This window comes from Saccopteryx bilineata, chromosome 1 (assembly GCF_036850765.1).
Source record: "Saccopteryx bilineata isolate mSacBil1 chromosome 1, mSacBil1_pri_phased_curated, whole genome shotgun sequence".
NCBI classification, from domain to species: Eukaryota; Metazoa; Chordata; class Mammalia; order Chiroptera; family Emballonuridae; genus Saccopteryx; species Saccopteryx bilineata.
In genome coordinates, this window is record NC_089490.1 from 167,465,388 (window position 1) to 167,480,301 (window position 14,914).

The following is a 14,914-nucleotide window of genomic DNA, read 5'->3' on the forward strand; positions in this document are numbered from 1 at the left end:
TTACCTCTTTTATGTAATTCCCTCAGGGGAATAAAGTCTCCTCCCCCGTCATAAGGCAAGTAAGGATCAGAAGAAGCATCCATGATTAGAATTTTTAAAAAGAAGAAAAAGAAAAGCTTGAGAATTTAAAAAGACAGTGGCATTTCTTCCACTCCTGCTGCAGCAGGCAAGGGAGATGCCATATTTGATGAGGGTTAGAACTGTATGTAGTTCGACTCGCTGAAGCAACTGTGTTCTTCCACAGTGAATGATGTCATCAAAGGGAAATTATTGCAGCCTGGTTGCTAGTGGCTACAATCGAGCAAGGCTTAGAGGCGGAACAGCCTTCTTAATCAGGTCCGGCTACGTATGATGATGACTAAGCTCCAAGTATAACAGACAAAACTGGTTTGAAAATTTTAAAGCACTCACAACACGGCTTCTACAGCACGAGTGGCAACTACAGTAAGACAACAGAACATTATTTCTTTATGATTTTAAGATAAATATACAAGGAAACCAAGTATTCAATAGATGTGAAAAGGAAATACTGGAGGTAGACAATGCTCCTTTTCATTTCTAATGTAGAAAAATGGGAGCAACACTCTAATAAGGTTGTGTGATTATATAAGTGTACTATTTTTTTATAATGTCATGTGAGTTATAAAGAACTAGAACATATCAAAGGCTTCAAGACACTTGGTTTTAAAAGTCACTTTTTAATTATCTAAAATGTACTTCAGACTTCTCTTGTGGGTTCAAAGAATTAACTGAGCAGTTGAATAGTATTTTATCTCACTAATCCCCTTCAGAGGCCTCTTGTTTCATTCTTTCAAGAACTAGTAAGGCATTCTAGCTTTTTAGGAGAAAGAAAACTTATCAACATGAGAAGTAACTTGGCTATTGTATGTGAAACAATGCAAAAAGAGATTTACGAGGTAGGAGATTTTCCTATCTCACCTTCCTACTTTTCTTACCTCATAAATATTTTGTGCTTTCAAAAAAAAGGCTTTATGTAAAATTCATCTCAAAAGGTAACTCCCAATGTCTCTTTGCTGGATATTTTTATAAAATTCAGAAATTCTTTTTGTTTCAAACTGTCATTCAAAAAAAAAATGATGATCATAATTTTTACAGCTACCCTTCAGATGATTTCTCTAGACTAGGAGATTCTCCTTCTGAAATAGCAATACTGTTGCAGTGTTACTAAAAATGTGCTATTCATTTCATAAGACTCAGAGGTTCTGTAAAATTTGTTTTCCTAAGTAATGAATGAGCCAAACTCTCAGGTCCAGCCCAATTCAAGTCATTTATATGAGAATTGGGGTAATGAAACAAAAGAGAAAAGAAATTTTATTCAATTTGTCTAGTACATATTGGATATCTGGGGAGTTTTAATATTAGTTTTGATATTTCAAGACGTTTGAACTTCAGAAAGACAGACCTTCTCGTATAATCCCACCTAGGAATTGGGGAAAAGGATTTTAGAAAGGAATATAGACTAAAAAAAATGCCATTGGAATATTCTATCTAATTCTGATTCTGGCTATTAATATTTATGAATGACAATGTGATATAATTTTTACTTTTTAAATTTTCTTAGAAATAATCATTTTAAAGAAGGAAAGCTCTGACAAAGCGCTAATTTACTACATTAAATTTGGTCCTTTGTGATCCTTTGATAAGTACTATTATAAAACCTTTAAAAAATATGCTATATGACACATTCATAAATAATTTAATTTTTATAATACTATTTATATTCTTTCATGCATTTATATAAAATGAAAATCTATCTACAACTTTTCCTGGTATTTGTAGACACTCTGCTAACTTGTTTTTCCCGATTTACAACTTAGTCACAAAGGAAAAATGGAAATGGCTGGCACTAACTAGAGGGGAAAGAACACCTTTCCTATAAAATAAAGGGACAGTGTTGCATAAGTAAAAGTATTGTATCATAAGTAAATAAGTTTTGAATTATTTTTAGTTAGCAGAAACCTTGTATATGTGTGCATGTATATGCAATATGTGTTTTTATAGAGTTCAGCTTAGAATGAGATACACCAAACTCTTAACAAACTATAGAAATGATCCCTGAAAGTATAGTCTTCCAAAGTCTTAACAATTGTTAGGAAGGAATGAGGTGGAGCAGAACAATGGCACATTTAGTTTTTACTTTATCTAGTTCCACATTGTTTGAAATGACATATTTATATTTTTACATAAATATATTTTGTAATAATAAATCCAAATTTTTAAAATTTCAAATGTAAACAAGTCTCTTACGCTTTGCGGTCCACTGCTGCCTCTTTCTCTTAAAAGAGTTGTTACTTGGGCTTAAGTGCTTTCCAATTACACTTTAGAAAAGGAAAAAGGAGACTGGAAGGTGTGGCAGAAGAGGACTTTGACACAGATTAGGTATTACCAGATTAACAACCCAAACTACAGTTAGAGCGGGGCTGCTGTGGAAAGAGGACAGAGGCAGGCACAGCTCTGGGGGCAGGGATGCTCAGGATGGAACTTCTGAAGAACAAAGACACAAAAGTGGCAGCACAAAAAAAACTTAAAATTCAGAAGAAGAAGATATTTCTACTTTCAAATGCACGCTAGATTCTAATTTCAACTTGATGTGGGATACAGGATAAATCACAACCTCTCTGAGGTATATAAATCAGGGAGGCAGAACAGATGACGAGGTGACTAGAGTATTGTAACTATACATATATAGTTATATATACAACATGTTTTATGACTACAGTATTACAATGTTCAAACTTTAAGCCCTTCCTAATACACATAACCCAAGAAATCTACAACATTAGAATTACTTTAAGAAATGTTTTTAGCCTTTAGCTCTATCTACCAATTTACAAGAAAACACAGAAACATGTTAAATGACAGCTCAGAAACACAATCAGGACAACCCAAATTAGGGAACAACTGACCTTATTTCTTCAACAAATACATAGCAAGAATTTTCAATTTCAATGTACATTTTTTAATGAAACAACTGGGGAAAAGTCAAACATACAAGATATTTGATTTTAAAGCATTATTCATATTTTAGATGTGAAAATAACCTTAAAAGAATTCTTATATTTTAGAGCTACAAAATAAAATACACACACACACACACACACACACACACATTTAACTCCCTCCCACCAAACAAAACAAACAGAAAAACCCCAGAGCTGGACAGTAGTTAAAACAACAAAAACAGATTTTATTCAGGACTATTTCAACGGAGCAAAAGAGAGCTCAACATAAAACTCAGCTCAATTCCAAATACAACATGGAAATGGGACTTCAAAGCCAATGTGGGGATGAGGGAATCTATCAATAAAAAATTACTAAGAGGATTTCGACTTAGGATAATGCTGGCCTTGTAAAATGAACTTGGGAGTCTTCCCTCCTCTTTAATTTATTGGACTAGTTTAAGAAGAACAGGTGTTAGTTCTTTGAATGTTTGGTGAAATTCACATGTGAAGCTATCAGGTTCAAGACTGTTTATTGGGGGTTTATAATCATTCAATTTCTTAGTTGTAATTGGTCTACTCACATTTTTGGATTCTTCCCAATTTAGTTTTGGAAGATTGTATGTTTATAGGAATTTATCATTTCAGCCAGATAAAGACACTACAAAGAAGGAAAATTACAGGCCAATATCCCTGATGAACATAAATGCTAAAATCCTCAACAAAATATTAGCACACCAAATACAGCAAAAAATTTTAAAAAATTATACACCAGAACCAGTGGGATTTATTCCAGGGACGCAAGATTGGTATAGTAAACTTTGCATCAATAAATGTGATACACTACATCAACAAAATTAAGGCTAAAAATCACATGATCATATCAATAGATGCACAAAAAGAATCTGATAAAATCCAGCACCCATTTATTATAAACATTCTCAGCAAAGTGAAAACAGAAGAACAACCCTCAAGACTATGTATGACAAACCCAAAGCCAATATACTCAATGGGCAAAAACTACAAGTATTTCCCTTAAGATAAGGAACAAGGCAGGGATGTCAACTTTTCACCACTCTTAACATAGTACTGAAAGTCCTAGCCACAGCAACCACACAAGAAGTAAAAGGCATCCAAATTGAAAAGGAAGAAGCAAAACTGTCATTATTTGCAGATGACATGATACTATATATAAAGAACCCTATAGATTCCACCAAAAAACTAGTAAAATAGAAAAATGAATTCAATAAGGTAGCAGGAGACAAAATAAATATCCAGAAATTGGTTGCATTTTTATACACACTAATGAAGGGGAAACTAAGAAAACAATCCTATTTACAACTGCAACAAAAAATAAAATACTAGGAATAAATTTAACCACAAACATAAAAGACCTGTACTCAGAAAATTGTAAGACACTGAAAAAAGAAATTGAAGAAGATACAAACAGTGGAAGTATATACAGTGTTCATGAGTAGGAAGAATTAACATCATTAATTAAACTAAACCACCTTCTTATACCATACACAAAAATAAACTCAAAATGGATTGAAGACTTAAATATAAGACTCAAAACCATAAAAATCCTAGAATGCAGGCCATAAAATATTGGGCCCATTTATGATTTTTTCATGGGTAGCAATATTTTTTCTGATGTATATCCTTAGGCAAGGGGAAAAAAAGAAAAAATATATGACTACTCAAGTAAAAAGTTTTGAACAGCAAAGAAAACCAGCAACAAAATGAAAAGACAACCCACTAATGGGAAAACATATTTGCCAACGATACATCTGATGGATCATCCTGACAGAAAATTAGCCTACTATCAGAAACAGAAATTAAAAAACAAAATCCCATTTACAACTGTATTAAAATAATAAAATACCTAGAAATAAATTTATACAAGAAGGTAAAAGACCTGTATGCAGAAAATTTTAAGACACAATTGAAAAAGTTGATGAAGACTCAAATATATGAAAGGATATACCAATGTTCATGGACTAGAAGGATTCATACCATTTAAATGTCCATAATAACCAAAGCAATATACAGTTTCAGTGAAATACCTATAAAAATACCAATTTTTCAAAGAACTAGAACAAATAATCCTAAAATTTATATGAAACCACAAAAGATCCTGAACAGACAAAGCAATCTTGAGAAAACAAAGTTAGAGGTACCATGTGCCCTGATTTCAAACTATACTACAAAGCTACAGTATGGTACTGGAACAAAAACAGACACATAGATCAATGGAACTGAACAGAAAGTGTAGAAATAAACCCACACTTATATAGTCAATTAATCTAGGACAGAGGAGTCAAGCACATACAATGGTTTGACAGTCTCTTCAATAAATGGTGTTGGGGAAAATGACTAGATACATGCAAAAAAATAAATGAAACTAGATCACCTTTTCCCACCATATACAAATATAAATAAATAATGGATTAAAGACTTAAGTGTAAGACTGAAACCATAAAACTGTTAGAAGAAAACAAAGGCAGTAAACACTTTGACATCATTCTTAACAATGTTTTTGAATATGCCTCCAGGGACAATGGCAACAAAGCAAAAATATACAAACAGGACTACATCAAACTAAGAAGCTTTTACACACCTAAGGAAACCATCAACAAAACAAAAAGCAACCTACTAAATGGTAGAAAATATTTCTAGATGCTATATCCAATAAGGGGTTAATATCCAAAATGTATAAATAACTTATACAACTCAAGATCAGAAAACAATCCAATGAATAAATGATCAAAAAATCTGAATAAACATTTCTCCAAAGAAAATATATAGATGGCCAAGAGACACACAAAAAATGCTCAACATCACTATTCATCAGAGAAACGCAAATCAAACTCACAATGAAAGTTCACTGCACACCTGTCAGAATAGCTATTATCAAAAAGAGTTGGTGAGGTTATGAAGACAAGGAAACCCTTGTGCATTTTTAGTGGGATTATAAACTAGTGCAGCCAACATGAAAAAAAAAAGTATGAAGATTACTCAAAAAATTAAAAATAGAACTACCGTACAACCTAGCAATTCCACTTTGGGGTACTTATCTGAAAAAAACAAAACCACTAATGCAAAAAGATATATGCACCCCTATGTTTATTGCAGAATTTGTACAATAGGCAACATATAAAAGCAACCTACAGAGTGACATCAGAGAAATGGCGCTGTGAGGGGTGCTCCCAATATCTCCCCCTGAAATTTCAACAAATTCAACAACTAGTGACAGAAACAATCTCAGGAGCGCCTGAAATATACACACACCAAAGGTACAATTGGACAGAAAGGTGGCTGAATATATAATCCACTCTGAAGGAAATAAGATGGAGAATGGAGTATTCCGCTTTCCTCACTGATCTGAGGAAGGGGCACTTTCACCTGGAACCGAGAGAAACGGAGGATTTGGGGCAGAGGAAAAAAGCTGGGCTAGGGCAGATGATCAAGCAGAGAGAGCGCTCCAGCTGGTCTTGAGATCTCGGACACAGGGCTAGCGCGGGCAGCAGACTTCAATGGAGGTGGCCAAAGTGGATTGCCTGTGGAGGCCGGAGCCGGAGCAGTTTTTGAGCTTTGTGCGTACCTGGTCTGCAATCACGGGAAGTGTGCAAGTGGCTCCTACTGGTGCTTCTGGCGTTGGCACACACATTTGCAGACAAAGGGGCTAGGCTGAAGACTGTCAGCAGTGGGTTTCTGCATGGGCTATAGCCAGCGTTTCTGTGTGGTTCCGGCTCCCTGACCAACAGCATGAGATGTGCACAAGGGCTGCGCTGGGACCCCTAGGCCTGGACCTGTCCAGGCGGGGCGCCTCTGGGAGCCGATACAGGTTACAAAGCACATTCCTGAGGAGCAGACCTCAGAGAGCACTGCAGAAGTCATGGGAGCTGGGCTGCGGGCTTCCAAACAGCACAAGGGAGAAACTCCTGTGGAGATTAGAATCTCGGAGTGCTGAGGTGAACTAGACATGTCCAGGGGCCCTTAGAAAGTTGCCTGACCATCAATAGGCTCCCTGTTCTGCCTGCTTATGCTGGCGGCTCTGGTTGGCACAGCCGTACCCAGAACTGTGCTTTGAGCAGTACTGGAGGAAGGACTTTGCTGCTCTTAGAGCCTCTTGCTCTGCAAGCAGTGGCTATGGCAATTTCACAGCTGGGTCCCCAGGCTGCTAGCTCAGGAGGGAAAGACATGAGGAGAGGCACCTGGAAAACTGACTGACTCTCCCACTGTTGGAGCCTGAAAACCCTAACAAGTGCTGCCTACCAACCAGTTTATGTCATTGCCATAGCGACACATCAGCAAATCTCTACACAAGAGCGCCACAGGGGCAAAACCTGTAGTACAGCACCACCTGCCGAAAAGAAAAAGAAAAAAAGCTACCTCTCAAAACTGGAAAAAAATTGCATTTTTTATAACTTTATTTTTTTGTTTTAATTTTTTTTCTACTTGGTTATTTTATCTTCTTTCCATCATTCTTTCCTTTCCATTTTGAACTTCATTATCCATAGGTGTTACATTTTTCATTCTTGCATTTTTTATGAGGATTACATTTCAAAACCCTTAACTATTTCTTTTCTTCTTTTTTTTTTTTCTCTCATTCGATGGTCACTTACACACAAATTATTTTATTCTGGATCATATTTTTCTTCGTGGCATTTTGTGTACTTTTACTTTATTTTTTATCTTTGTCATTTTCCCTCAGGTCTGGCTCCCCATTCTATGTAGTTTTTGTTCCACTTATAATAGAATTTTCATTTTTTCAATGAATTTTTTCAATTTTTATTTTATTTTTTTTAATCCTCTCTTATTGGTGTTATTAACAATACTGCTCTCAAATGCCATTAAGGAAAAAGAAATCAATATTATGGATACAAAAGACAGAGATGTAGCTCAGACAGACAATGAAAAAATCTCTAGGAAAAAATTTCAATTGCTTGAAAACCTTGGAGTTAAATAACAAGAGAATTCAAAACTGAAATCCTAAATATACACAGGAAAGTACAAGAAAGCATGGAAAGGCAATTTAGACAACTCAAAAAACAATTCAATAAACAAAAAGAATACATCACCAAGGAAACTGAAACTATGAAAAAGAATCAAACAGAGATGAAAAACTCAATACATGAACTAAAAAACAAGGTAACAAGCTTAGATAATAGAACAGGCCAGATAGAGGAGAAAATTAGTGACATAGAAGACAGGCAACTAGAGACACTATAGAGAGACGAGGAGAGAGACTCACAAATTTAAAAAAATGAGACAGCCCTACAGAAATTGTATGACTTCATCAGAAAGAGCAACATAAGAATAATGGGTATATCAGAAGGAGAAGAGAGAGAAAATGGAATGGAGAACATATTCAAACAAATAATAGACGAGAACGTCCCAAGCCTGTGGAAAGAATGAGGGCCTTGAATCCAAGAAGCAAACAGAACACTGAGTTACCTTAACCCAGTGATGGGCAATCTTTTGAGTTCGGTGTCTCAAAGTTTGCCAAAAAAACAGCATAACTTGGGTGGTGTGTCATTTTGAGAAAAAACACATAATTTCACGATATTTATAGTTCAAATAACAAAAATGTATAATTGTAATATATAACTGTATTTAATAAACCAAAAACTAATTATTTAACTTACCTGCTTAGTGACTTCTTTGTTCATCTGTCAGTTTCTTTTATTGGTCTTGATATTATTTAACTTGTGTAGGGTGCCATGAACTAAGATAAGTGAGGGAGAGGGGGAATTCTTGAACTAACCTGCCTATTGGTGACTTTTTGTTGCTGAATTTCATTGGCTAAATCTTCAATTGAAGGTTGGTATTTTGTACACTTCAAGCCCAAGCAAGTGCTACTAACTTCATCTGTCAATCTGTTTCTTTTGTTGATTTTGATATTATTTAACACTGAGAATAAGGTCTCATAAAAGTATGTAGAGGGAAAAATTGTGAGTAAAGCCATTGCTATATTTTTCAGGGTGCTAAAAGTGTCTGGTAATCAGTTCCAGGAACTCCAAATTTCCTGTTCATAGCAGCACTCCTCTTGATTCTCCAAGTGGCACCTTTCCAGATTCTCAAGCTTTGACCTCAAGTTGACAGACACCTGAGCCCAGATGCTGTCTTGAAATTCTGGGTGTCATCAAAGCGGTGGATAAGAAGGCAGCTGGAGCTGGCAAAGTCACCAAGTCTGCCCAGAAAGCTCAGAAGGCTAAATGAATATTATCCCCAATACCTGCCACCCCAGTCTTAATCAGTGGTGGAAGAACGGTCTCAGAACTATTTGTCTCAATTGGCCATTTAAGTTTAATAGTAAAAGACTGGTTAATGATTACAATGCATCGTAAAACCTTCAGAAGGAAAGGAGAATGTTTTGTGGACCATTTGGTTTTTTTGTGTGTGTGGCAGTTTTTAAGTTATTAGTTTTTAAAAATCAATACTTTTTAATGGAAACAACTTGACCAAAAACCTGTCACAGAATTTTGAGACCCATTAAAACAAAGTTTAATGAGAAAAAAAAGGAAAAAAAGAAAGAGAAAAAAAAAAAAAAAAAAAAAAAAAAAAAAAAAAGAAATTCTGCAAGTTGCATCTCATGTAAATTAAGATGGCTGCCGCTATTTCTAATGGTGGGAAACCACATCCATATCACAGGCCCTCGCCTCTCCCAGCCTCCACCTTCCTTATCTCAGTAATGATGGTCAATTAGAAATCCACCACACCCCAGAACAGTAGATTGGATGATGGTTGCTATGGTTATATGGTTGCTGGTAATGGCAATCACAGGGCCCCCAGAGATGCGTCCCCCGCAGCATTTTGCTGCTCCCTGCTCCACCGGCAGGAAGTGAGGTCAATGATCCCCTAACAGCCTAACCGGAAGTCCGAGAACCAGACACTCTGTGACGGAGTTCTGTTGTTTTGGCCTACAGACCTCCGGCACAGAGTGTCTACACTACAGCAAATGATTTATCCTCGGCTACTGCACCTGGTCATGTAGGAGCTGAGGATGAAATGTCCTTCTCTGCATGCGGCCCTATACTTCTCTGGTATGTGCCTGCATGAGGGCGCGTGTCACTGAATATGGCTACACATGTCATAGGTTCGCCATCACAGCCTTAATCCAAACAGACCTACTCCAAGACCCATACATAGTAATGAAATTATCAAAAACCGATGATGAAGAAAAAATTCTCAAGGCAGCCAGGGAAAAGAAGAATACAACATATAAAGGAAGGCCCATTAGGTTATTATCAGATTTCTCAGCAAGCCAGAAGGGATTGGACCCCAAAATTTAAAGTACTGAAAGAGGAATTTCCAGCCAAGAATACTATATCCATCAAAGCTATCCTTCAAATACAAAGGGGAAATAAAAACACAGATATAGAAAAGATGAGTGAATTTATCAGAAAACCCCCACTTCAGGAAATACTAAAGGGGGTTATCCAACCAGATACAAAGAACAAAACAAAACAAAATTACAAGTAAAAGCTCCATCAAGATCAAAATATTGGGTTGGGGAATAAGTTCGTAGTGTTTTTATATTTTCTTTTATTTTACAACGATTTGTTTGCTGTTTGGCAAAGGGTAAGTATTCATTCGATAAAACTCTTTCTGTTCTACAAAACTATGTTAATTGTATTTTTGAGTTATTTAATTTTTTATTAGTTTTGAGGCTTAGAAATGGAATACCCAGGAGGCAAAAATCAACATTTTCGACACCTGCTCTTCTTTGCTTTTCATCGAGGTCAAAAAGCTGCCAAAGCAGCCCGGGACATTTGCGATGTGTATGGAGAAGGTGTCATAGGCGAGTCTACAGCACGGAAATGGTTTGCAAAGTTCAAAAATGGCAACTTTGACGTCGATGACACGTGCCCCAGCGGAAGGCCTTCTGAATTCGATGAAGAACTGGGAAATGCTCGAAAAGAATGCCACGGTCAACAAGGAGCTCTACATTGCCCAGCTACACCGCGTGAATGAGGCTATTCGACTGAAAAGACCTGATCGACATGGTCAAACCATACTCCTTCACGACAACGCCAGGCCCCATGTTGCACAAGTCGTCAAAGCCGCACTCCAAGAGCTCGAATGGGAGGTCCTTCAGCATCCGCTGTATTCTCCGGACCTTGCACCGACTGATTACCATCTTTTCCGCTCCCTGTCAGACCATATGAAGGTCGTTACCTTCGATAACAAAGAGGTCCTTAAAAACTGGCTCAACAACTTCTTTGACACCAGACCAGGCGATTTTTGGCAGAACGGCATCAACAAAGTAGTCGAGAGGTGGGAAGAGGTTGTAAACAGCAATGGCGAATATATAATTGATTAACTTATTGATATAATTATTGTTTTTTGTTTAAATAAAAGTCTTCAGTAAAAACGCTATGAACTTATTCCCCAACCCAATAAAAACAAGATTAATCTGTGACAACAAAAACAAAAAAGAGGAGAGGACAAAGATTAACAGTAGCAAAGGAGGATGGAGTGCAGAAGCACTCATGAGATAATGTACTACAATGAATATGATGTATATCCTTTCTATTACTCAATGGTAACCACCCCTGAAAAAACCACCACAGAAACACATGGCTGAGAAAAAGAAGAAACAGAGGAAAGAAGTATGGAATACAACCAAACAAAAACAAATGACAGAAAAACAAAAGAGCCAAACAAGATACAGAGCTATCAGAAAGCAATATATAAAATGGCAACAGGAAACTCTCAAGTGTCAATAATTACACTAAATGTAAATGGACTGAACTCACCAATAAAAAGACACAGAGTAGCAGAATGGATCAGAAAAGAAAATCCAACTGTATGCTGCCTTCAAGAAACACATCTAAGCTAGAAGGATAAAAACAAATTCAAAGTGAAAGTTTGGAAAATGATTTTCCAAGCAAATAACATCCAAAGAAAAGCAGGTGTAACAATATCTAACAATGCTGACTACAAGACAGCAAAGGTAATCAAGAGACAAAAATGGTCATTTCATAATGATAAATGGGACACTGAATCAAGAAGACATAACATTTCTTAATATATATGCACCAAACCAAGGAGTAACAAAGTATATAAGACATTTACTAACTGATCTAAAAGTAAAAACCGACAAAAATACAATCATACTTGGAGACCTCAATACACCGCTGAGGGCTCTAGATTGTTCATCCAAACAGAAAATCAGTAAAGAAATATGGGCCTTAAACAAAACACTAGAACAACCGGATTTGATAGACATCTACAGGACATTTCATCCCAAATCGCCAGAGTATACATTTTTCTCCAGTGTACATGGAACAGTCTCAAGAATTGATCATATGTTAGGCCACAAAACTAACATCAACAAATTCAGAAAGACTGAAATTAAACCAAGCATATTTTCTCACCATAAAGCTTTGAAACTAGAATTCAACTGCAAAAAGGAAGTAAACAAACCAACAAAAATGTGGAAATTAAACAATATAACTTCTAAAAAATGAGTGGGTCAAAAAGAAATAAAAGCAGAGATCAAAAGATACATACAGACAAACAAAAATGACAATATGACATATCAGAATCTCTGGGATGTAGCAAAAGCAGTAATAAGAGGGAAGTTCATATCACTACAGGCCTATATGAACAAACAAGAGAGAGCCCAAGTAAACAACTTAACATCACATCTTAAGGAATTAGAAAAAGAACAAAGGCAACTCAAAACCAGCCGAAGAAATGAAATAATAAAAATCAGAGCAGAAATAAATGAAATAGAAAACAGAAAAACTGTAGAAAAAAATCAATAAAACAAGAAGCTGGTTGTATGAAAAGATCAACAAAATTGACAAACCCTTGGCAAGACTCACTAAGGAAAAAAGAGAAAGGACTCATATAAACAAAATCCAAAATGAAAGAGGAGAAATCACCACAGATATCATAGATATACAAAGAATTATCATAGAGTACTATGAAAAACTATATGCCACCAAATTTAACAATCTGGAAGAAATGGATAAATTCCTAGAACAATACAATCTTCCTAGACTGAGTCATGAAGAAGTAGAGCCTACCAGAGGTTGGCAAACTGCGGCTCATGAGCTACATGCGGCTCTTTGGTCCCTTGAGTGTGGCTCTTCCACAAAATACCACGTGAGGGCGCTACCCCGATAAGGAATGTACCTACCTATATAGTTTAAGTTAAAAAAATTTCACTCCCGAAAGAAATTTCAATTGTACTGTTGATATTTGGCTCTGCTGACTAATGAGTTTGCTGACCACTGGCCTAAACAGACCCATAAGCAGGGAGGAAATAGAAACAACTATCAAAAACCTGCCAAAAAATAAAAGTCCAGGGCCAGACGGCTATTCTAGTGAATTCTATCAAACATTCAAAGAAGACTTGGTTCCTATTCTACTCAAAGTCTTCCAAAAAATTGGACAAGAAGCAATACTTCCAAACACATTTTATGAGTCCAACATAACCCTCATACTGAAACCTGGCAAGGACAGCACAAAAAAAGAAAACTACAGACCAATATCTCTAATGAATACAGATGCTAAAATACTAAACAAAATACTAGCAAATCGAATACAATAACATATTAAAAAAATAATACATCATGATCAAGTGGGATTCATCCCAGAATCACAGGATGGCTCAACACAAGTAAAATGGTTAACGTAATACACCATATCAACAAAACACAAAGAACAAAAACCACATGATTCTATCAATAGATGCAGAAAAGATATTTGATAAAATACAACATCATTTTATGTTTAAAACACTCAACAAAATGGGTATATAAGGAAAATATCTCAACATAAAGAGGCCATTTATGACAAACCATCAGCTAACATCCTATTAAATGCCATAAAACTGAGGACTTTTCTTCTAAAATCAGGAATAAGATAAGGTTTCCCACTATCTCCACTCTTATTCAACATAGTGCTGGAAGTTCTAGCCAGAGCAATCAGACAAGAGAAAGAAATAAAAGACATTTATATTGGGAAAGAAGAAGTAAAGGTTTCACTTTTTGCAGATGATATGATCCTGTACATTGAAAACCCCAAAGAAAGGTTTCACTTTTTGCAGATGATATGATACTGTACATTGAAAACCCCAAAGACTCCACAAAAAGACTATTAGAAACAATAAACCAATATAGTAAGGTCGCAGGATACAAACAATATACAGAAGTCTATTGCCTTCTTATATGCCAACAATGAAATATCAGAAAACAAATCAAAAAAATAATCTCTTTTGGCCCTGGCGAGTCGGCCTGGCGTGCGGGGCACCCGGGTTCGATTCCCGGCCAGGGCACGTGGGAGAGGCGCCCATTTGCTTCTCCATCCCCCCCTCCTTCCTCTCTGTCTCTTCCCCTCCCGCAGCCAGGGCTCCAGTGGAGCGGGGAGGGCTCGGGCGCTGGGGATGGCTCCTTGGCCTCTGCCCCACGCGCTGGCGTGGCTCTGGTCGCGGCGGAGCGATGCCCCGGAGGGGCAGAGCGTCGCCCCCTGGTGGGCAGAGCATCGCCCCTGGTGGGCGTGCCGGGTGGATCCCGGTCGGGCGCATGCGGGAGTCTGTCTGACTGTCTCTCCCCGTTTCCAGCTTCAGAAAAATACAAAAAGGAAAAAAAAAATCTCTTTTATGCTTGCAACAAAAAAAATAAAATACCTAGGAATAAGCATAACAAATGACATAAAGGACTTATATAATGAAAACCACAAAGCATTGTTAAGGGAAATCAAAAAAGATACAATGAAATAGAAAAATATTCCTTTTGTTTTTGGATAGGAAGAATATAGTCAAAATGATCATATTACCCAAAGCAATATACAAATTTAATGCAATTCCCATAAAATTCCAACATCATTTTTTTTTTTTTTCATTTTTCTGAAGCTGGAAACAGGGAGAGACAGACAGACTGCCGCATGCGCCCGACCTGGATCCACCCGGCACGCCCACCATGGGGCGACGCTCT

General features: G+C 36.7%; 1 protein-coding gene across 7 annotated transcripts in view; it reads right to left on the minus strand.

The window, feature by feature from the left end:
- Window positions 1-14,914, minus strand: part of CLCN3 (chloride voltage-gated channel 3) — a 104,198-nt gene that overhangs the window by 55,460 nt on the left and 33,824 nt on the right. For 2 of the 7 annotated variants that reach the window (XM_066279294.1, XM_066279283.1), the window contains exon 1: window positions 5-234. The exons of 4 other annotated variants lie outside the window; for them this stretch is intronic. In XM_066279294.1, the coding sequence (XP_066135391.1) occupies window positions 5-83 (79 nt within the window). In that variant the 5' untranslated portion in view covers window positions 84-234. Of the gene's footprint in view, window positions 1-4; window positions 235-14,914 lie in introns of those variants that run through there. One more of the 7 variants, XM_066279309.1, reaches the window with a different exon arrangement.